Raw genomic sequence first — 25,428 nt, 5'->3', positions numbered from 1 at the left:
TGAAAGACTGCCTGTAGCAATTCCGAAAAGGAAGTCTAGTGGTAATTAACTCACTAAGATTTTATTTTTTTGCCAAGAAAGTTGTTATTTTTTCTTAATTTTCAAAGGGAATTATTGCTGGTGCTCTCTTCTCAGTTGTTAAATTGTTTTTAGTTTGTGTGTGTGCATCCTTTTTCTTTGAAAAATTAATACATTATATCTGACCTAAAGTTTTCTTCCAAAAAATCTGCTGATGTTTTTCTGAAAGCTCCATCTTAGGAGATAAATCACTCTTCAATTCTTGTATTCAAAATTTTTTATTTTCATTTTATTTACTTATTTATTTATTTATTTTCTAGTTGCTGATAGACTTTATTTATTTATTTATATATGGTGCTGAGAATTGAACAGACTTTTATTTATTTATTCATATGAGGTGATGGGAATCAAACCCAGTGCCTCACACTTGCCAGGCAAGTTTTCTTCTGCTGAGCCACAGCCCCAACCCATCAAAAATCTTTATTTTTAAATTTTGATAGTTACAATTTTCCTCACTTTGGGTCCTTTGTGAATTCATCGTAATTATTTTTCTTTGAGTTTCTTGAATTTGGGTATCCATTTTCTTTCTCAGAATTGAAAAAAAAATGTCTTTTTATTTTTTCAAATGAGTTCTACTCACCATTCTCTTTCTCTTCTTTAGAAATACATGCAAAACACATATTTGTCCTTGTGATGTTGTCTCATAAGTCCCTTAGAGTTTCTTCACATTTAAAATTTTATATTTTTAATTTTCTTTTTGTTTCAATCAATAAATAATTTCCAAAAGCCTGTATTTGAGTTCAATGAGTCACTCTTGTGCTTGATCAAGTCTGTTACTGAACACTTCTAGTAAATATTTTATTTCAATTATTGTTTTATTTAAATACTGTCATGTTGGCATTTTTACACTTTACATGCATTTTCCTGATTTTGTGTCATTTTTTAAAATATTTATTTTTTAGTTGTAGTTGGACACAGTATCTTTATTTTATTTTTTTTAATGTGGTGTTGAGGATTGAACCCAGGACTTCATGTGTGCTAGGTGAGTGCTCTACCAAGGAGCCACAATCCCAGCCCTTTTGTGTAGTTTTCTGCTGTTTCCTCATAACACATATAGGTATTTTTGCAAGGACTATTTTTCATTTCATGAAATTATTCATAGACCTTCAAAATCTTAGGATTTGTCTTTGTAGAGTTATCTCATTTATTTGATTTATTTGTGTTTCTGTGTTTCTTCATGTGTCTTGTTATTTCTGTTATAATTTTTTGTTTTGTTTTTGCATTTGAAGAAATAGCTACCTCTTCCAGACTTTGTGAATCAGTTTTGTATGGGGGACAAGTTTCACAAATTAGCCAGAAATTTTGGAAGCCCCTGGATCTTTTATGGGAGTGGTTCTTTTCTGGACTTGAAAAATGATTTCTGAATTAGGTTTGCTGGTTTCTTTAAGAAAGTCTTGTACTCTCTTCCTCCCCCTGGTGTCTCATTGCTGTAAGGTAGAGTCTGATGATTAGACAATCCTTTTGAGCTCTCTCTGGTTCTCAGCCCAACTCAGGTATTGAAAGTAAGAAATTTCCTCATATGAGCCTTGAGACAAGTGAGACAAATCATTTCCTCAGACATCTGTCTCTCCCTAAACAACACCTATAATATTGGAAGCATATCCACTCTTTCTCCTTAGAAAGAAGTCATGAATTATGTTTGTCTTGCTGGGTTGGGCATGGGGTTGATAGCAAGTGAATGGAAATGGCCTTTTTTTTTTTTTTTTACCTCTTTAAATAAAACTGTGTATTCCTGGAATACCCCAATTTCATAACTGGCTTATGCAATGTTCTTATGGGGTCATTGGACCATAATCTTTGTGTGTCAATATTTGTGAGGAAGTGAGGTCTGGGGCTTTATATTCTGAAAAATTTCAGACATCACTCAAGGAAAACATTTTTATTTAATAAAAAAGTTGAAACTAGGCTATTCATATTATAATGTGACTTTCACTCAAGTATAATTTTTTAAATGTGAGCTACATTGTAGCATAACATTCATTTTACAGGAAAGCTTAAATACACTTCGGCCACTTTTATCTTATGACCATTGAGTAACTACAAATAATAATATTTATGATATTTGTGGTATTGTTTAAATATCCTAAACCTTTTAGGTTTTCAAGTTGCAATGTTCTTGTAAAATACGTATTATTTAATTATTTTTCAATGCTGAATATCTGAATGTATCCAATTAAAGTCATATGCATTCTCCAAATTTATAATTCAATTTTCTCAAAAAAGTTTAGTCAAATAGTATTTTTTTGTGAACCCTGAAATAAGGGAATCTAATGAGCACACTTAAGATTTTTATATTTTAAGGTGTTAGATTATAAACCAAATCTTAAATCAAATAGAGTTTTCCATTTAATTTTTAATATTTGATATTTTTTCTCTCATTGTTTTATTGAAAATATTTTGCATTCCTTTAATTTGTTCCTCAGAGTCCCTATACATCCTAGATTTTACCTTTTAATACTATCCTATATTTCATGAAATTAAGCTCCTATTCTCTTAACATCTTTTCTCCATGATCAAGTTTCTTTGCCAAGATTATGTATGTTGCCTTTATTATGTCAATATCTATTTTTCAAATGATGCAGTATGTTTGTAATGCTTTCCATTAAAATTTTAATTTGGTTTATTGATTCTTCAATTTCAAGAGTTTCCAGATTATCCTTCTCCAAAATCTATATCTCCTTCTTGACATGATCTTTCACTTCTAATATTTTCTCTCTGATTCCAATCCTTACCTCATTTTTTTACCTCTTATGTCTTCTTATCTTTGAACTTTCTAAATTTATTCCTTGACATTTCCTACACTGCAGTATCAGTAGAGTCAATTGTTGAATCATTTTGTTTTGGATGTTTTCTTCTCTTGTTTTTTTCATATTGTTTATGTATCAACCCATCTATTCAAATGGATCTGAAACAGTGGGGTTTCTACTCTACCAGCTTTTAGTTATCCTGTAATTTTCCAGTGCCTCAGAGATTAAGGGAAGTCAAATAACTGCAAAAACCTATGCATATAACACATAGGATTAAATTAAGTACTTAGTTTCTATTATGACATGTACAATGTTGATTGACACAATAAACAGAAATTGTAGGGTAAGCAATTTCTATCATTAAAGATAGTAGTTAATCATGAATTATGTCCATCAAAAACTCAAACAATTGGTATTACCTATGACTTCCAGTGTTTTAACTGCTTCTATTGCATTAGTGGTGGGGTCTGACATTATACAAACTAACCAGTGGTAAGAGAAGTTAAAAATAGAGATAATTAAGAGTAAAGAAGAATATATTAGGGAGGCAAAGATTTGCGATTTCAAAATAGGGCTGATCCATAGACAACATATTGTTCATTATTTATGAGGGGGAAGAGAAGAAATAAAAGTAAAAGAAAAGTTAGAGGAAGAGTGAAAGAGAGAAAAATGAGTCTGGCTTCTGTTGGTTTAACATCTATTTATTTATAGATTTTTAAATTACTGCATTATAGACATACACAACATTGAAATTCACCATGCTTTATTCATAGATGTACAAAGAGAGTTTAGTTTGTTTCATTCTACTGTTCATCCCTCTGTTTGTCCTCCATGCCTTCCATGTAACCCCTTCCACAGATATCTCTGCTATTTTTGTTGAATGCCCTCTTTTCCATTATGTGGTCGAGTATTCACAAATGAGGGGAAATATTTGACCTTTGGCTTCCTGAGCATGGCTTATTTCACTTAGAATTGTGTTCTCATTTCATCAATTTTCCACCTAGTGCCATAATTTAATTCTTCTTAAGGACTAAGTAAAACTTCATTGTGTATATACACCATGTATTCTTTATCAATTACTCTGTTGATGGGTTTGATGGCTGGTTCTGTAATTAGGTTATTATGAATTGTGTTGCTATAAGCACTGATGTGCCTGTGTTTCTATAGTATGCTGATTTCAGATATTTGGGTATATACCAAGGAATGAGACAACTGGGTCAGATGGTAGTTCTATTCCAAGTTTTGAAAGGGCTATTGTCGCGACCCCTTGCCCGCAAGGAAGACGCAACTCAGGAATCTTCTTTCAGCAGTTTATTCAGGCCTTGATTAAAGTATCTTTTAGTGACCTTCCTCTCTCTCTCTCTCCGAGAGCCCAAGCACAGCCTAATAAAGCCTCCCACGTACCAATCTTAAGCCGCCGCGTGGATCTTTCTTATAGGGTGGCAAGGGATAGCGTGCCAACTCTCCACAAAAGAATTTGTTTATCACAGGCCACAGTGGAAGCCGGCGCCATCTTCTAATGGCGGCCACAATCTACAACAATGGCTTACTACAGTTCCCCCTTCTATTTTATAAAACAATGCAGGCGAAAGTAGAGGTCCTATCCCACTGTGCAGAAGTGGCTGCAATGTATGGTTCAGTCCTAAGGAGGCGCCTTCCCCAGACCTGACCCCATATCAGCCGACGCCTTTTTTCGTAGGGCGGGGGTGTGGACGTCAAACCCGCATGCAATAGGACATGCTTTCCTTGAGGTCCGTTGAGGGATCACTCAAGTGCAGTGCTTTGCCTCGCATCCTGCATCGTGATGAAGGTGGACGAAGGGGGACAGCTGAGGCTGTTCTGTGGCTGTACACAACGACAAACGAGTTGACAGCACCCTGAAAGAAAGGCACGGACTTTAAGGCGATAGAGAAGCATTAGTGTGGAAACCCACCTGCGTGCAATGGCAGCAAGACCAGCAGAGTGCAAGGGCTTTCCAACACTAAGAGAATAACGAGGAAAGACATGCCGATCCCAGTGCAATGTTATAATAACTTGGGGTGCAACGACCATGTCAAAGATTTACTGTTTAAGCTGCGCAAGCCAGACTTGAGGTGAATTGCCATTTTCTAAAGCTGCAAGAGCTTGGATGATCATAGCCTTATCGTGAGCATTGCGGGCCTTGAGGCGACAGAGAAACCACAAACAGAGAAACATACCGAAGCAACACATTGCACCAAAAATGCCTACCCCCACCCACTCTTTAAAAAAGGAAAAGGCAGAAGATATCCAATCGGTGAATTGACCCAAAGTCACGGGATCAACACGGGTGTTATTCAAGACAGCTATCTGGGTTAGTTGAGACTGGATCATGTCTTCCGCTTCCATGGACCAATTTCCAGCCAAATATTCGCCAATGATGCGGGAAGCATTCCTGGAATCATTAAATCTGACAGAGGTTATGCATAAATGTGTACGTTGGTCAACACAACCCAAAAGTACTAAGTCAGCCAATTCTTCTACCTGAGCTTGGAGTAAATCTATTCTTTGGTTGGCAGCTAAAATCCCTGACAAAATATGTTGATTAATTGTATTTTGGGATTCAAGTATGGTGGAAGTTTGTTGGACAACTTGATTAATGGTGGCAGCAGTTTGTACTTGATTGGCCATAGCCACTCCGGCCGTAACCGCTGCAGCAGCAGATACCGCCACGGCTGTCACTATAGCCGCTGTGATTCCAAAATCTCTGCGGACTCTAAGTAGCTCAACAATAGGGAATTTATCAGGATCCGCAGTGACCGGGATTGGGACGAAAGTTGGAATTTTCATAATCACTGCTACAGTCCAGGAACCATTCCAACACTCAGATAAGAGACAGGTAGTATGAGAACAATCCAGCATCCCCGATGAGGTGGCCTCAGCCAAAAGGAATAAGAAGGGGGATTGGACACAGACCATTGCAGGAGGCAATGTGGCATTATACAACAGAGAGTTGAATGAAACAGATGTAAGTCTATTACCTTGTTCACTTTCCCTAACAGTACCAGAAATATTAGCCAGCCAACTTTTGGCTCCTAGCAACTGAGCCAATGCAGAAATATCGGCTGAAGCCCCCTTTTCATTGGAAATCAGCCATTGAAACCAGGACCAACCTACTCCTGTAGAGGAGCTGGCACTATTGTTAAAGTTATAAACATACCTATTAAGAGAGGGGGAAAGGGAGAAACCTTTAGCAACTTGATGTTTCTCCCAAGAATGATCCTGACAAGGCGTAAATGTTGGGGGGAAATCAAGATTAGGGGAACAGTAAGAAGAGGCCTTGAAATGAGTGGCAATATAAATATTACTAGAAGAAGGAGGCACTGGGATTAGTACCTCGGAGATAATAGCCAAGGTAGTTATGTTAAGAGCAGAGCTGCTGTTTGCGGGGGTCCCTGAGCCTGATTGCTTCCCCGAAGCTACCTTGCTCAATACAGCACTGATAATGCTTCCTGAGACCTGATTGGACCGCAATGGCTCCTCCCAGTTAGTCAAATTTTTGGTCTTAAGGCTAATGCAATTAGCGTTTCTAAGGCTGAAACAAAAAACTCCTGTGAGATTAACTTGAGATTGATTAAAAATTCTCTCCATGTCCCCTCTAGGAGAGGCACAGGGAGCAGACATCTCACATGAGGTTGAAAAAAGAGTGGGGAGGACACTAGAATTACCATGAACCGGCATCGGCATTGGCCATGCCCATGCCACTGTTTACCACCGCATTGGTGTCGCCTGTGCCATCGGCACCAGCACCAGAGCCAGAGCACTTAGCAGAATGAAGATCTTCATCACAGGATTGTTGTGGTATCTCTTGTTGCTGGTCAGCTGATGTCGAGACTCTTCTTGTCAAGCGTTCAGGGACCCACAATGGTTCCGTACGATCCTGGGGAAAAACACATACAGATCCTCGTGCCCATGTCAGCACGGGGTCAGGGCCGTTCCATTGGCCCGTGAGAACATCCTTCCACTTAACATAACCAATCACAGAGGGCTGAGGGGACACATGTCTATCGGCCGCAGAGCGACCATGAATATCCAAATTCAAAAAATTAATGGTAAAGAGAGCTAAGGACAGGCGTTCTTTAGGAGTGTGTTCAGCTCCTATTCCCCCTTTTTGTTTTTGTAAAGTTTCCTTTAAGGTGCGATGAGCACGCTCAACAATGCCTTGTCCTTGAGGATTATAAGGCAAACCATGAGTAAGTTGCACTCCCATAGTAGAACAAAAAGCTGTAAATTGTCTGCCAGTATAAGCAGGTCCATTATCAGTCTTAAGGGATGCAGGTGCACCCCATGCTGCCCATGCCTCTAAACAGTGAGTAATGACATTACGTGCCTTTTCTCCCGATAAAGCAGAAGCATGGATAATTCCAGAGCACGTATCAACGGAAACATGCACATACTTAAGGTTACCAAAGTCAGGTATATGTGTCACATCCATTTGCCAAACAACCAATGGCTTTAATCCCCGTGGGTTTACTCCATAATTAGGGGGATGAAGAAATGTGACACAATGGGGACATTGCAATACTATCTGCCGAGCATCCGCTCTTGAAATGGAAAAACGCCTGCGCAGCGTTAATGCATTAACATGGAAGTTTTGGTGAAACAACTTAGCCCTCTCTAAGGAGGAAGCCAAGCATATCAATTGACCTCTAGTGGCTAAGTCCGCACAGGCATTACCTTGGGATAACGGACCAGGAAGAGAGGTGTGAGCCCTGATGTGCATTGGATAAAAAGAAGCAGTGTGGTTAGAGATAAGCTGTTGAAGCTGAGTAAAGTAAACAGACACATTATGGGCATCACTAATAGTTCCCACGGCCTCCAGGACTTTTAGTGCTTGTACCACATAGCTGGAGTCCGAAATAAGATTAAAAGGAAAAGAACACTATTTAAAAACTTCAATAACAATTTGTAGTTCTACCCATTATGGATTTCCAGGAGCAAATTGATGCTGGATAGGGGGAGAGTCATTAATTACGTAGGCTCCCATTCCAGACTTGGAACCATCAGTAAAAATGTTAACAGCCCCCGGAATTGGACTGGATGAAGTTACCTTAGGGAAAATGATGGGATGTTCTTTAACAAAATGGAGTAATGGATGAGAAGGGTAGTGATTATCAATACTCCCTTGAAACGAGCAACACAGAATAGCCCAGTTGTCTAGAGTAGCATATAAAACATTAAGTTGAGCTTTAGTGTAGGGTATGATAAGAGAAGAAGGTGATTGGCCAAAAAATTGAATGCTTTGTTGAATCCCTTTAAGTGCCAATGCTGCAACAGCATCAGGATAATATTCTAAGGATTTTCCTGGGGATACATGTGGGTGGATCCATAGTAAAGGCCCATCTTGCCACAGTACTCCAGTAGGCTGCCGCATAGTGGCAAGCACACATAACTGGAAAGGTTTATCACTCTGGAGCCTGCATAGAGTGGCATGCTGTATAGCTTGTTCTACTTTTATAAGGGCCGCTCTAGCCTCAGTAGTGAGGCTACGAGGGGAAGCAAGATCTGGATCACCCTTAAGAGTAGCATACAAAGGCTGGAGCACAATATTAGGAATATGTAAATATCCTCTTATCCAATTAATATCTCCCAGCAATTTTTGAAAATCATTTAAAGTTTGGAGATCTTGAGTCCTGATGGTAATTTTTTGTGGTTTTAATTTGTCATACCCAATTGTCGCTCCCAAAAACCTGATAGAATCCCCCATTTGAACCTTTTCAGGTGCGATGTGCAGTCCATGTTGAGCCAACAGCATCATGAGTTCTTTATAAGCCTCATAAACTGTCTGTTCTAATTTAGTGGCCAATAACACATCATCCATATAGTGAATGATCTTGGTGGAGGAATACTTATGTCTGAGAGGTGCGAGTGCCTTCCCCACATACATCTGGCACATCGTGGGACTGTTAGCCATCCCCTGTGGCAACACCACCCACTCAAACCTTTGATCTGGTTCCTCGTGATTACACGAGGGAAGGGTGAAAGCAAAATGTTGTGAATCTCTAGGATGTAAAGGAATGGAAAAGAAACAGTCTTTAATGTCAATAACAATTATATGCCAGCCTTGAGGAACAGAGGAGAGCAGAGGCAGCCCTCTTTGAATGGGCCCCATAAGCTGCATCTGAGCATTAACTGCTCGTAGATCATGCAGTAGGCGCCACTTCCCTGATTTTTTCTTGATGACAAATATGGGAGTATTCCATGGAGAAGTAGAAGGTTGGATGTGACCCAAATAAAGTTGTTCTTTGACTAGATCATGGGCTGCTGCCAGTTTAACCGAGGGAAGAGGCCACTGAGGCACCCAAACAGGCTCCTCGGTGAGCCATGTTATGGGCATTTGAGCCCCAGTGGCCCCTAGGAAAAACCCAGACCAAACCTGTTAAGCTTTTGATGACCTTGCACAGGATGCTTACGTCCCTGTAGGTGCCTTCCTAGTCCTAGACCTGGACTATACCCCATATTTTGCATGATATGTTGAGACACTGGGGAATAGTCATTACTAAGAGTGAACCCCATGTCTTTCATCAGATCACGGCCCCATAAAGAAATAGGTAAATCAAGTACATAAGGCTGAAAAGTACCATCGTGTCCTTCCGAGTCCTTCCAAGATAGATGTCTACAGCTGATTTGAGGGGCTTGGGCATATCCAAGTCCTCTTAAGGATTGATCAGAAGCCTACACTGGCCATCCCCTAGACCAGTCCTTAAGGGCTATGATACTACGATCTGCTCCTGTGTCCAGCAATCCCACAATAGATTTACCTTCTATGCTTAACTCCAAAGTGGGGCGATTTCTCATATCCAGTGATAAATAGGCACAATTTCCTCCGGTGGTACCAATCTGATTTCCTGTCCGTGACCTTGAGTCAGCAGGGAAGTGATTATGCAAACTAGGCAAAATTAGCAATTGAGCAATCCGATCCCCTGGGGAGATAGACACAATGCCCCTTGGAGCTTCCACCATAACCTTTACTGCCCCTACAGTATCAGGGTTTATAACTCCGGGGAAAACATGAAGACCTTGTAGGATAGAGGATGCACGTCCAATTAACAAACCTACAGTGCCAGGGGGTAAAGGCCCTTTGAACTCAGTTTCCACCAATTGGACTCCCATCTTAGGTGTTAATACGAGTCTGGAGGTGGAACAGAGGTCCAATCCCGCGGCACCTGTAGTGGCTCTCCACATCTCATGGGATGGCGCAGAGAAGGCCATGTCTCGGGTTCGGGTGTGACATTCTCCATTGCCCCATATATTCGTGGGCCCTGGGGTCGGGGGCCCCTTCGGCCGTTTTTTGGCCCAGCTGAAATAGGCTGTCCATGGATGTCCCTCACTGATCTACACTCTCTTGCCCAATGCTTCCCCTTTTTGCATTTTGGACACAGCCCCGGTTGACGAGGGCCATTAGAAGGGCCACCACGAGGAGGTCCAGTAAAATTGCCTTTTTTGGGACAGTCACGTTTGAAATGGCCGGATTGACCACAATGGAAGCATGTTCCGGCACCAGGACCGCCCCCTTTTGCAATCTGAAGGACAGCAGCTGCAAGACCTGCATTAGTTAAAGGTCCTCCAAGCTCTCTACACACTTTCATCCAAGCTTCTATGCCCTTGTTTTTATAAGGAGCGATTGCTGCTTTACATTCTTTGGTGCATTGCTCAAAAACAAGTTGTTTAATCAAGGGCATTGCTCTATCAGGGTCACCAAAGATTTTTCCTGCGGCATCCACCATCCTAGCAACAAAGTCCGAGAAAGGTTCTGTGGGGCCTTGCATGATTTTTGTTAAATTGCCAGACACTTCTCCTCTATTTGGGAGTGATTTCCATGCACGGATACAAATGTTATTGATCTGTTCATATACCTCAGGGGGGTATCCTGTTTGTTGATTAGCAAATCTGCCTTGTCCCAAAAGCATTTCCTTGTCCCAATGGGACATGATATGTTGAGACACTGTTATTGATCTGTTCATATACCTCAGGGGGGTATCCTGTTTGTTGATTAGCAAATCTGCCTTGTCCCAAAAGCATTTCCTTGTCCCAATGGGGGTGTCCCGCCGCATAGTTTTGGGCAGCCTGCTCTACAGCACCCTCTAGCACAAAGGCTCTCCAGTCCAAATATTTGCCTGGAGAAACACAAGCCCGAACAAGGCTAGCCCAATCAGAGGGAGTCATACAGTATCTAGACAGACTCTCCACCTGAGTTAATGTGAAGGCGGCATCCACCCCATAAGTGCGCACAGACTCTGCCAGGGTCTTCACAATTTTGAAATCTAAGGGCTCATGGAATCTTCCCCTATTGTCATCCTGGAAAACTGGATAAGCAAGACCCATCTCAGCGTTAACAGCCCTCCATGTTTGGGCATGGAAAGCTCTCCTCGAAACACCCTCACCGTACGGCGGCGGGTCCGGAGGATCATTTTTCTTGAGCTCCTGTTTATTTTTGTTCCCTTCTCCCATAGTTAAACTCCCTAGCTGCCGAGACAGTCTCCCGAGCTCCTCCTGCTCATTCTCCTCCTCTTCTGACCCACTTTTGCATGGGAGTGTGCGCAGTGTACTGAGATCTGGATACAAGCGTTTCCTCCCCCGTTTCTCGCTCTGCACATTCCCTTCCTCCTGAAATTTCACTCCGTGCCAGAGACAATCGCCTCCTCCCCTGTTTCTCGCTCTGCACACTGCCATCCTCCTGAAATACGTCACTGCCTGCCGGAGATAATTGTTTCCTCCCCTGTTTCTCGCTCCGCACACTCCCACCCTCCTGAAATACCTCACTGCCTGCCATTTCTGATCTTTCTTCATGTAATTTCTCTAAAACTTCTTGTCCTTTAGTAAGTACTTCCTGACATCTGCCATCTGCAAGGCAACTACGGATCATCTTCCAAAGGGGTATCACCCCACCCTCTAATATGCCCTGCTCAGAAGCAAAGTCAAGGTCTGTGCCTAACTTATCCCAGCTAGGCAGAGTAAAGCTGCCCGAGAACGGAAACCACGATGCAGCAATATCTGTCTTCTGTAAAAATCTCTGTAAAGTACTACGTTTCACTTCTAGGCTCTTGGAATGTAACAGGTTATCTAGGGCCAGGAGAAGCGGACTTGAAGATACGGCACCCATGACACAACAAAAGACACACAAAAAACAAAAGTGAAAGTAAGAGCGAAAGTACACAGTGCAGCTGCAATAAGATTTAATGCTCTCTCTGGCTTTACAGAGGAGCTGCCGCCTTGATAGCGGGTCCGAATTACCTAGGATTAATCTCCGCTTTAACCGCGGGTCCCAATTATCTAGGACTGATCTCCGCTTTGACCGCGGGTCCCAATTAATCTGGGACTGATCTCCGCTTTACCTGCGGGTCCCAACTTACCTGGGACTAATTGGTGCACCACCCCTGACTGCTGAAAGTTCTGGTTCCCGGGTTTTCAGCACCACTTGTCGCGACCCCTTGCCCGCAAGGAAGACGCAACTCAGGAATCTTCTTTCAGCAGTTTATTCAGGCCTTGATTAAAGTATCTTTTAGTGACCTTCCTCTCTCTCTCTCTCTCTCTCCCCGAGAGCCCAAGCACAGCCTAATAAAGCCTCCCACGTACCAATCTTAAGCCGCCGCGTGGATCTTTCTTATAGGGTGGCAAGGGATAGCGTGCCAACTCTCCACAAAAGAATTTGTTTATCACAGGCCACAGTGGAAGCCGGCGCCATCTTCTAATGGCGGCCACAATCTACAACAATGGCTTACTACAGGCTATTAATCCAGTTTTCAAGAATGGATGTACTAATTTGAAGTCCTACCAACACTGCATTTCCCCACGAATTATTCTTTTTTTCTTTTTTAAAATTATTTTCAGGTGTATGTACAGTAAAGTGTATTTTGACATATTATACATACATGGACTATAACTTTCCATTCTTGTGCTATATATACTGTAGAGTTACACAGGTTGTGTAATTCATATAAGTACATAGGAAAGTTATGTCTGTTTCATTCTACTATTTTTCCTATTCCCATCCTCTCCTTTTCCTTCATCCTTCTATGTCTAATCCAATAAACTTTATTCTTCCTTTCCCCCCAAATGTTCTGTCTGATATGTGGATCTCTGCACAATATTCTTGATAATTGATATTTTTAGTGGAGTGAGATAAAATCTCCATGCAGTTCTTTTTGAATCTAATAGTTTTATTGAAGTATAGGGAAAGAGCAAGGACATTATAACAGACTTTCTCTTCCTTGTAGTTTTGATTGTCATTTCCCTGATTCCTAAATATGTTTTATGTATATTTATACACAAACACACACACACACACACACACACACACCACTTGTATTTTTTCTTTTAAGCAATGTTTGTTTTAGATTTTGTGCCTGTTTCGTTTAGTAATTGGGGTTTAATTTTTTTTAGTTTTTTTTATTATTCTGTATATTAATTTCCTGAGGAACAGATGAAAAATATTTTATCACATTCGTAAGCTCTTTGTTTACATTCTTGTTTCCTTTGTTGTGCAGAAGTTTTGAAATTTGATTTCATCTCATTTATTGACTGTTAGTTTTATTTCTTGTGCTTTAGAGGTCTTGTTAAGTTGATGATTTTGTCAATATGTTGGAGTGTTGGGCCACATTTTCTTTAAGCAACTGTAGAGTTTCTGGTTTAATTCCTAGGTCTTTGATACACTTGGAGTTGGCTTTTATGCAGGGTGATAGGGATCAAGTTTTATGTTTTTCACATATGAATATCCAGTATTCATAGCACCACTTGTTAAAGTGTTTCTGTTTTCTTCAACATATATTTTTGGCCCCTGTGTCGCATATCAGGTCACTTTGTCTATGTGGGTTTGTGGGTTTGTTTGTGTTTTCTTTTCCATTCATTTTCAGGTCTGCTTTGGTGCAATATAATGCTGTTTTTTTTTTTTTTAGTAAAGCTCTGTGATATAATTAGTAAAGCTCTGTGATATAATTTAGTAAAGCTCTGTGATATAATTTTTCTCAATTGTTTTGAAGAGGGTTTGCTATTGCTTATAGGACTGCAATTGATTTATGTATTATTTTCTTGTATCATCTCTTTTAGTAGATTAGTTATCAGCACTATAAATTTTCTGATGGAGTATTTTAAATCATCTAAGTAAAATGTTCATGTCATCAGTAAACAGAGGCAACAGGCCTTCTTTTTCCTATGTGTATGAAATTAGTTTCTTCTCTTGCCTGTTTGCTCTTGCTGGGGATTCAAGGAGTGGTGAAAGTTTACTTCCTTGTTTTGTTTTTGTTTTTAGAAAAAATGTTTCAATTTTTTTTAAAATTCAGTTTGATCTTGGCATTTGGTTTCTCCTTCTATCACTAGTCCCTCTGGTGTTTTTAACCTGAATGGGTGCTGAGTGTTGTGAACAGGCTTTTCTGAATCTACTGATTATATCATGGTATTTTTGTACTTAAATTTGTTTATACAGTAAATTTTGTATATGTGTGTGTGTGTGTGTGCGTGCACATACATGTGTGTGCGCATATGTATATGTGTACACATATATGTACTTAAATTTTTTTTGGAATTGGGAATTGAACCAAGGCATGATTTTCCAAATAGGTTCATGTGCCACTATCCACTTTTTAATTTTTTTCATATTTTTGTAAATGCATTATAGTATTACAGAACAATGGATTTATTGTTACATATTCACATATAAATCTAATATAAAAATAAGCAATATTATACCCCAGTGTTTTCCTTTTTTTCCTTCCCTCCCCCAGGTTCTTTTACTCCTTTTTTATTTCTTCTTTTTAGAATTATGTGACAGTAGAGTACATTTGGAGATATTATATATGGATGAGATATACCTTATTCTAATTAGGATCCCATTCATGTGGTTGTACATGGTGTGGAATTTCACTGGTCATGAATTCATATATAAACATAGGAAAGTTATGTTCAATTAATTCTCATGTCTTTCCTATTATCATGCTGCTCTCTTACCTTCATTCCTCTTTGTCTACTCCAATGAACTTTGATTATTTCCTCCCTGTCCCTTATTGTGTATTAGCATCCACATATAAAACAAAATATTTGGCCTTTGGTTTTTGGGACTGACGTATTTCACTTAGCTTGATAGTTCCTAGTTCCATCAATGTATTGCCAAATGCCTTAATTTGATTTTTCTTTAAGGCAGAGTAATGTTCTATTGTGTATATACAGCCATATATTCTTTTGGATATTTGATTTTAAGAGAGACTAGGATGAAGGGTCAGAAGCTTGGAAGAGAAAAGCTATTGGTATGATTCTGTAATTCCCAGGTGTCCTTATGGAGAATAAAATTGACACTTTCACCCCAGGCCATCTGTTCAAGACTACAACAGTACATCTCAAGTAGGGTACATGACAGTCACTTGGAGAGCTCACTCAAACTCAGACTTCTGGGCCTTAACTCAGAGTGTCTGACTCAGGGCCCGGGGTGGCCCTTCTTTATTCCTTATAAGCACCCAGGGTTTGCTAAAGTTCCTGGTCTAAACACTTCCAACTGATGGCCCTGGTCTAGAAATTTCAGGGGCAGTGAAGGTGATATAAGGTCCTCCTTGGGTCCAGTCTTCACCTTCTTTCCCTACCTCTTTTCCCAGTGCCCTACAGAGAAACCTACTGTAGCTCCTACTTAGATCACACCTGCATATGTCCATGATAAATTTGAGCTCGTGGGATCTTCCAGTCTCATGGGCCTTCCACAGTTTCAGATTTTTTCCCTGAAGACTGGAAGCCCTATCTCTGTACTTCAACCACTGTCTTCATATCAGTTTTTAGAATCTCATCTTTTGGATTGTTGATTTCCATGTGAATTTTAGAACATTGTTTACTCCTAGAATTCCACACTGCATTTTCATGATATTTTATGCAGGACTTTGTGGACACAGGATGTTGCTGATGACAATGGGATTCCTCTTTTTCCCTTTTATGAAAGGAAGCTATCAGTCTGGGACTAACTCCTCCACTGAGTGTTAAGGAGGAGCCAAACATGGGCCCTTTTGGGTTCCTAGGACTACTGTGAAAAATAATACTTCCTGGGTGTCCTAAAAAATCAATTTATTGTACCACAGTTGTGGAGTCTAGAAGTCCAAACTGATTAATTATAAGGTATCTGCTCTGGAAGGTCTAGAGGAGGATTTTTCCTTGTCTCCTCTAGCTTTCAGTAGTTGTAGGAAATTCTTGGCATACCTTGACATGTAGATTCATCTCTCCTTTTTCTGTCATGATTATCACATGTTGTTCTCTCTGCACAGGTCATGAATCATTAGATTATAGCCCACTCTCAATGACTATGGAAGCATACAACATTTTTATGTGCAAAAACCTCATTTCCAGATGAGGTAATAAGCTGATATGCTGGGAAGGACATGACTATTCAACCCAGAGCATGTATTGAGCACTTAATGTGCCCTATTCCCTGTATTTCCCATGGCAGCACTGTGAGGTACACACAGGCATCACTCACACTGAATAAACTGGGATATGAAGCTCAGTAAAGTTGTGCTCCAGCCAGAAGCACATGGAACACACAAGGTTGTAGTCACAGTGTAGCTGTAGCATGGGTCCACCTGTCCATTGAAAGAACCAAAGACCAAATAATCTTTATGATATGTGGATACTAACAAATAATCAGGAGGGAGAAGGAAGAATGAGACATGTGTAGACATGAGACTGCTTCCCAGAAATAGTCCCAGAGTACTACAAAGGACTTCAAATCTTTTAGTAGCTGCCTCTTTGAGAATCTTAGAGCAGGAATTGATGCATAAAATAGCAATGCTCAAATTTACTCATCAATTATCCCAAAAGTTGCAATATCACTCTTCTAAATTTAGATTACTAGAATTTCATTGAACATTTTATGCGGGTTTATAGTATGGAATTAAAAAATATTTTTCTTCACTATTTAGATATATAAATGACAGTAGAGTGAATTCTGAAATATTATATGCACATAGAGTATAGCATATAACTTATTCTAATTAGGATCCCATTCTTATGGTTGTAACATGATATGGGGCTTCACTATGTGTGTGTATTCATAGATGAACATAGGAAAGTTATGTCTGATTCATTCTGTCTTTTCTATTCCCATTTCCCCTACCCTCTTTTATTCCCATCTGTTTAATCCAATCAATATGGATCCTTCCTTCTCCCCCCTGATTATTTGTTAGTATTCACATATCATTAAGATTATTTGGCCTTTGGTTGATAGGGTCTATTATGCTGAGAAGTGGGATAACTTGGTCAATTGGTGGCTCCATTACAAGTTTTCTGAGGAATCTCCATACTGCTTTCAAGTATTGGTTGCACCAATTTGCAGTTCAACCAGCAACGTATGAGTGAACTTTTTTCCTACATCCTCTCCAACATTTATTATTACTTGTATTCTTGATAATTGTCATTCCAATTGGAGTGAGACAGAATGCCTTTGTAGTTTTAATTTGCATTTTTCTAATTTGTAGTGATGTTGAAATTTTATTTCATATATTTGTTGGCCATTTGCATTTCTCCTGTGATGTGCCTGTTCAGTTCCTTTGCCCATTTGGTGATTGGAATGCTTGTTTTTACAGTGTTAAGTTTTCTGATTTCTTTATATATCCTCGAGATGAATGCTGAACCTGATGTGCAGGTGGCAACAATTTTTCTCCCATTGTAGGTTCTCTTCACATGCTTGATTGTTTTCTTTGCTGTAAAGAAGATTTGTAAATGGGCAACTCATGTCCCTCTTGAAGCAGTTCAATAATAAATGATACATGGAAAGCAAAATATAAATTACATGTGTGTCACGCTCATTTAAAGAGTCATAATACCTTCAAGAGATAAAGGCAGTGATAATCCTATTTAAAATCATGAAAGTAGGTTCATAAAATGTAGGCCCTTTAGCCAAATCCCAGTTTCAGTAAGTCATAGAGTACAGATAGAAACCTAGTTCTGCACTGTTATTTGTGTTTTCCCTGAGCCAAGCTGTAGTAACAGGCCCCAAAATCTAATGAATTCAGTTTGTTTGAATAGAGATAATAGGACATTCTTATTAAAACCCACTGGCCCAGATAGTATGATGGTTTAGCATTATGTCCTCTTTGCCAGTATTAGATGTTGACAATTTAAAATATTGTTTAGGATTCATCATTGATTTTCTAAATACAGATGTTTGGGGTGGGTGAGGTATGGAGAGAGGCTCTGCTTGTAATATAAAAAAAAACCAAATTGCCTCATTCAAAAGTTGACAGATATAGCTGAAGGATGTTAGAACAGTCAGTGAAAGAACTCAAAGAACTCAGAAGTAAGCCTGTATTCTCGTTTCAATTGATAATATATATGTATTATTACAAACTGTCATTTGTTTTGCCTGTTTTATTCCCCTTTTTTTCCATTTGACATCAGAAGAAAAAAATAAAGAAGAAAATGCATAAAAAAGACACAGGTACAGATAAGAGAAGCAAAATCATAGGACCACAAGCATATGGAAGAGTAAGTAAAAAGGGTCTTCTCTCCTGTACCTTATATCTGGGAATGATTTTATTGTGCTTCAGAGTAACAGGTTTATAACTAGACAGGACCCCTCTCTCTGTGAATTTCTCCACTGATTAACTTTCAAAATGATCAGTAAATTTAATAGAGATCAATCAGTGGGTAGTTGAATAAAAGTTTGTGGCACATGCAGTGCCTTTTATATAAAATGATAAGAGGTTAGGAGATGGTTAAAACACCACTATCTGAATTGTTCAACATCCTTCATTCAGAACACTTGATGAAAACAAAACTAGTATCCTGGGAGGCACCTGACCTTTGTCCAACAGCTGGCAAATAGTACCCTCCTAGGAGTAATAAGAATGTTGGAAGTTCATTTTGAAGTGTGAGGTTCCAGATTAGTTGGTAAAATGATCCGTTGCTTCAGGGAGAAGATAAAGATGGTCTCCTACACCCTAGAGGTGGTGCATCAAGAGGTATGTGGGCTCATGATTCTTTACACTCTGTAAATGGTGTGTGAGCATTTTGTGAGCTTGTTGAGCACTTATGGAAGTATATAAAATGCCTTGCTGTACCTTTTGATCACTAGCACCCTGAAGAGTTGCTACAGGGTGTAAGCACTCCATAATCAGTGTTTTTTCACAAACCATTATCTGTATAAAAGGGTTACTTTGAAAATAGAAAAGAATCATTTGTTGAAACATGAACCTATAGACATGATGTAAAAGGGAGTTTTTAAAAAGGAATTTGGAGTCATCATCAGTGATAGAGAAGACTGGCAGACTCCAGGTGTTACCAGATCCAGGTCCAGGCTCCTCATTACTGGAAAACCAGTAGTCAGGAGATGTGAATTAGTGGGAAAGAAATCAGGTTTACTGAAGATCCAGCACACTGGTAGAGGGAGGGTGCTGTCATCCTCATAGTGTCCTCTTGGGAATCTCAGGGACACAAAGGATTTTTATAGGGAGAGAAAGATGGGATTGTGAGGCAGTGGAAGAGGTTTCTTTAAGCAGAACTTTAGTCATTGAGGGTGTGTTTCCTTTTCTTTCTTTCTGAATGGACCATCACAATGGAGCTTGACTTTCTGGGGCTAGTACCTATACTTTTTTTGAATCAACATATTTCTTTCTGCATGGTAAATGTCACAGAAATTTGCTTGTTTTGTGTTGGTATATATCTAAAGACTAAGAAGAGGCATGACACATTCTGATTTTATCTGAAAATCACTAGATATTCTGGGTTTTGTAAATCTAAAGGAACATTATACAGCAGTTCACATCTTAATCAGTTAGCCACAGCTTCTCTCCGAAATTTAGAAACCTGGGTGGAAGAGAGGGTGTAACTCTGTGGGGTGCACAGGAGGAAAGCTGAAGTAACTACCTAGGACAGCTCCCAGTGGTGATGTCCTCCCCACCTTTTTCTTTCTTTTTTTTTAAAGAGAGAGAGAGAGAGAGAGAGAGAGAATTTTTTAATATTTATTTCTTAGTTCTTGGTGGACACAACATCTTTGTTTGTATGTGGTGCTGAGGATTGAACCCGGGCCGCACACATGCCAGGCGAGCGCGCTACCGCTTGAGCCACATCCCCCGCCCCTCCCCACCTTTTTCATTGATATTTTTTTAATGAATCCAGAGGCACTTTACCATACAACTGAACTTATATATTTTTAATTTAAAAAAATTTTTTTGTTCCAATCTCTCATTAAGTTGTTGAAACTTGCCTCAAAGTTGAGATATTCTGTCTCGGCCTACTGAATAGATGAGGTGACAAATATACAACAGTGCACCTGGATAAGGGTGGCAACTGTTACACAGAAGCAGTACTTATTTTTATTTTTTAAATATATTGTTATTAAAATGTTTAAACACTCACAAAAATATAAGTACATGGAATACCATCCCACCCTTTTATGTTATCACACTGTTTAAAAACTTAGCTCTAAAGTACTAAATATGGAAGGATAATTCTTGACCAGGCCAGCATATGATGAAATATACAGTATAGATTAAAATCATATAATGTTTTTAAGGGCATAAATATTGTTTTTAATTTATTCCTCATTGAGAGAGAATTCTCAGAAACTTCAGGGCATTTTTATATATTCCAAAGTACATTTCATCCTGGAGCTACTGCTTTACCCTCTTACGTCTTTGTAACCAGTCAGGTGGCTCATCACTGTGTGATCTTCTTTCTATTTTTATGTGATCCCTGTTTGTTCTTAATTTTTCTCTCTAGCTTTTTCATAGGGTATAAAACATTCAACCCTTTGCATTCTGTGTCTGATTATGTCACTGATCATGTCATTCCTTGTTCCGTTCATAACTTTGCTGGACATAGCAGTCTTGGTTGGTAAGTATATACATTCAAAGCTTGGAATACTTTATTCCAAACCCCCTTGATTTTAGAGTCTGAGGTGAGAAGTTTGAAGTGAAGCTTATAAACATAAATATAATTAAATTTATACAAACAAATATAATTTTATATAAATGTGACCTAATGTTTTTCATGTGTATCTTTTACTATTTTTCTTTATTTCCATTGTTAGGTCCTTTGATTATAATATGTCTTGCAGAGCTGCTTTTTATCTTAATATTTTTTCTTTGGGATTCTCTATGTATAGTGTATGTATATGTCTATCTTATTTTTAATGTTTAAAATTTTTTAGTGTTATTTTATCAAAAAGGTTGACACCATTAGCCTGAATCTCTATGTTCTTCTCCAACTTTGGCCAAGATTTTCTATTTGACCTTGAGCCCAAAGCAGTGGTGTTTGCCAACCATGTACTGAAGGTTTTGAAAATGTAAGCAAAAATAAACTTTCCTTCTTAAAATTGTTGTATGGTATAGTAGTTATATTAATAGATAATTATTAACAGGGAAGGAGATACTTTTTAATCAAAATTTTGAGCTTTTGGTTTTTTTTCAGTTTATTCTTTTTCAGGTTTTAAGGCTATTTTGAAGTGGAACTTAATGTATCTCAATTTTATATATTAAGATTTACATTTTCATTTATACTGGTTTTGCTTCAATGTTGAGTTTCTTTTCAAAGTCAAATTGGAAAAAATTGATTGAGACTATAAATTTGATCCATTAGATCCTCCAGTATATATTCTTATTTAATATACATAAGCTTATCTCAAATGATTTGGAGAGTTCTTCAGTCTGGGCTACTTGATTTGAAGAGAAGGAAAATTTAAATTAAAAACTTCAAGTTATAAATGCATTTTGGAACCAACTCATATCCTTCTCAGCTATATTGGTGTTTATATATTGTGACTTGTTAACCAACTGTGGGAAATTTCACTGAGCTGTTCCAATTATTATCTTGCAACTGTTGTTTTAATATTAAGTGATATTTTTCTCAAGACAAATAATAAGTATGTTTTCCACTGATATTTTGAGAGCCATATTCACTACACAGTTTTTCAATAACAGATACTTTTACCTCTAAATCTATTTTCTAAATCAAAAGCAAATGTTTTGTGGATTTGTATGGAACATTAAATAACTCTACCCAATGGAAAATATAAACATTTGACCATGTATCTGAATCAAAACCATCAAGGTATGTTTCTATTGTAGATGTAATAAAATAAGATTTTGAATCACTCCTTCTTCATACTTATAAACCATTCTTTTAAAAATGATTGTAGTAGAGTGACATGAATTTAATGAAATTCTTAAAACTATATGAGCATCTCAATTACAGTTGAATGGCATTCCCTTGTCTCTCATTAATACTTGACCATATGACACAGAATGAGAATTCAGTAATGAACTTTCCTGTGGTTGGAAGAATGATTGATATTAGTGTAGAAACAGAGGCTCTGTCCTTGAACCATAAATGCCCTTCAGCAGGGAGTAAATGCTCCTATAATTAAATACCTATAACTATAAGCTACCATAACTTCTATATTATGATATGTAAGTAAGTCATTTTATGTTGCCTTTATAAGGTATATGGGTAAGGTTACTTTTATAGTTTTTTATTTTTTGATTCTTATTCCTTTGTTATTCAGAAAGTTTTTCCTTGGAACCTATTTTCGCATTTAGCAGTATTTTGGATGCTGGAAAATATATAATAGCATTTTTAGTTGGTATTCAATATTTTTTTACTTTTAATATTGGACAGGTTGTCTATCCCTTTCTGTTTTAGAACATGAATATATCTGTAGGGATATCAAATTCGGGTTAAAATAAATAAAGGACCCAAATGAAAAGCACTTAAGTTAGAAAACCAGAAGCCATTATATAAAGAGCATAAATCATGCTGTCTTTAGTTAAGTGGGTCCACATTTAGAAGGTCAGGGGCTCACCCTGCTTATGAATAGGGTGAGTTCTTTTGTAAGTCTTGAGTGTCATAATCTATCTATCTATCTATTTATCTATCTATCTATCTATCTATCTATCTATCATCTATCTATGTCTATGTTTAGTACAGTAATATAAATATGCAGAAAAACTTATACATACATGTGTACGTATGTAATAGGGCTTCCAAGAGACAGAGCATCATAAAATGATTATAGATATTTGTAGATTTTTAAGCTGAAACAATCAGTTCACACTGGATATTATTTTTTTTCAGCATTTTTAAAATTTGTGCATTATAATTGTACATAACAAGGATTTGTGTTATATATTTATACATGCACAAAATTTAACAATATAATTTGGCCAATATTGCTTCCCAGCACTTCTTCCCTCCCTGCCTACCTCTCAACCCTTGGTCTTTTTCTTTAATTATCTCCCTTTGATTTTCCTGAGATCATCCCCAACACCTTTCTATTTCTTTTACCATTCTAGCTTGTACATATGAGAGAAAGCATATGATCTTTGATCTTCTAAGTTTGACTTATTTTGTTTAATATTATGGTCTCCACCCATTTTTCTGCAGATGACATAATTTCATTTATTTTATGGCTGAATAAAGTTTCATATTATCTCACTTCTTTTTGAATTCCTAGCATTAGGCACACAGGGAAGCAAGTGTTAGTCCATCATATTGATGATAGTAATAGCACAGCCCTCCTTTCTCGTTTGCCTCCAATTTTGGTGTTCCTCATTTGTGCCTGCCATGATCCTTTGGGTGATCTTTCATCCTTGTGGTGGAATAGTATAACTTGCGGTAAGGATGAAGGATACTAAGCCAGAGAAGAAAACAGATGGCTGTGGAGGGAACTCCATTAGTTTGACTCCATGTCCATCATCTTTTTTTCCTTGAGAAGCGTGGGTGCCAATTTTAAGCCAGAAAATGTCTGTAGTATGAGGATTGCCTTCATCTTATAAAATTTTATTCTTCTTGTATGTATCACAGTATTTTTCACATGTGAACTATAATTCTATATGTAGTATAATTTTGATAATTATTTGACTTTCTCATTTTTTTGTGGTTGGGGATATGTTAGTATTATAATAAGGTTTTTCATTAATGAAATAGGTGGATTGGATCAGGTGATTTCTAATTCTGATTTCATCTTTGATACACCTTTTAATCCTTTACAGTTATTTGATATGTGTTTCTTTTTTACTGAGCACCTAAAAACAGTTTTTATTCATTCTATTTAGTTGTACATGGAAGTGGAATGCTCTTTGACACATCATACATAAATGGAGCATAACTTCTCATTCTTCTGGTTGTACATGACGTAGACTCATGCTGGTCATGTAGTCATATATGCACATAGGGTAATTATGTCAGATCCATTCTGCTATTCTTCCTACCTCCATTCCTTTCCCCCTCCCTTCACTCCCCTCTGCCTTATCCACAGTACCTCTGTTCATCCCTAGGAACCCCAACCCTTATTGTTAATTAGCATCTGAAATTCAGTGAAAACATTCAGCCTTTGGTTCTTTGGGATTAGTTAATTTTGTTAAGCATGATATTCTCCAGCACCATCCATTTACCACCAAATTCCATAATTTCATTCTTATTTAAGGCTGAGTAATATCTGGTTATGTATGTATACCACATTTTCTTTATTCATTCATCTGTTGAAAGGCACTTAGACAAATTTTATAGTTTAGCTATAACATTGATGTGGCTGCATCACTGTAGTATTCTGACTTTAAATCCTTTGAGAATGAACTGAGAAGTGGGATAACTGGGTCAATTCCAAGTTTTCTGAGGAATCTCCATGCTGCTTTCCATAATGATAAATAGAAAATTTGCCTTCCCACCAGCAAGGTATGAATGAACCTTTTTTTCCCTACATTCCCCCCAACATTTATTGTTGCTTGAATTCCTGATAATTGCCATTCTGACTGAAGTGAGATGAAATCTCAGTGTAGATTTGACTTGCATTTTTATAATTACTAAAGATGAACATTTTTTCATATATTTGTTGATGGTATTTTTCTGCTGTGCAGTGTCTGTTCAGATCCTTAGTCCATTTATTGATTGGGTGGTTGTTCTTGCTGTTGTTATTATTAATATTATTATTAGTAGTAGTATAAAGTTTTTGAGTTCTTCATATATCCTTGAGATTAATGCTGAAACTGAGGTGCAGGTGGTAAAGATTTTCTCCTGTTCAGTAGGCTTTCTCTTCATATTATTGTTTCTTGAGCTGAGAAGAATTTTAAAGGCTGCTTCTTTGATTCCATCCCATTTATTGATTCTTGATTTTACTTCTTGTGCTGTACTGGTGTTGTTAAGAGAGTAAGATCCTAAGCTTACATTCCTACTTTTTCTTCAGTTAGTTGCAGGGACTCTATGTTCTAGTGCCTAAGTCCTTGATCCACTTTGAGTTGTGTGCAGGGTGAGAAGTAGGGGTTTAATTTCATTTTGCTACATGTGTATTTCAAGTTTTCCCAGCACCATTTGTTGAAAATGCTATCTTTTCTTCAGTGTTTGTTTTTGGTGCTGTTTTATAATATTAGATAACTGTACTTATGTGGGTTTTTCTCCGTGTCTTCTCTTCTTTGTCATGGTTCTGGTACTGATTTTGATGCCTCCTGCATCACTTTTCTTGCTAATGACTGCTTTGCCTATTCTGATTCTCTAATATTTCCAAATGAGTTTTATGGGTGATTTTTCTATTTCTACAAAGGAACTCATTGGTATTTTTATAGGAATTGCATTGAATCTGCAAAGCACTTTGGGTAGTATGGTTAATTTGACAATATTAATTCTG

At 38.0% G+C, this 25,428-nt stretch overlaps 1 protein-coding gene across 1 annotated transcript in view; it reads left to right on the top strand.

Annotated features, from left to right (window-relative positions):
• The window catches only part of LOC143641697 (uncharacterized), an 89,296-nt gene that overhangs the window by 50,761 nt on the left and 13,107 nt on the right, over positions 1–25,428 (top strand). Inside the window, exon 4 of the mRNA XM_077109422.1 lies at positions 18,210–18,296. Within this exon, the coding sequence (XP_076965537.1) occupies positions 18,289–18,296 (8 nt within the window). The 5' untranslated portion in view covers positions 18,210–18,288. The remainder of the gene's footprint in view (positions 1–18,209; positions 18,297–25,428) is intronic.

Source organism: Callospermophilus lateralis, chromosome 5 (genome assembly GCF_048772815.1).
Source record: "Callospermophilus lateralis isolate mCalLat2 chromosome 5, mCalLat2.hap1, whole genome shotgun sequence".
Lineage (NCBI taxonomy): Eukaryota > Metazoa > Chordata > Mammalia > Rodentia > Sciuridae > Callospermophilus > Callospermophilus lateralis.
Note: the sequence above shows the minus strand (reverse complement) of the source record. Positions and strands in the feature narration are given on the sequence as shown.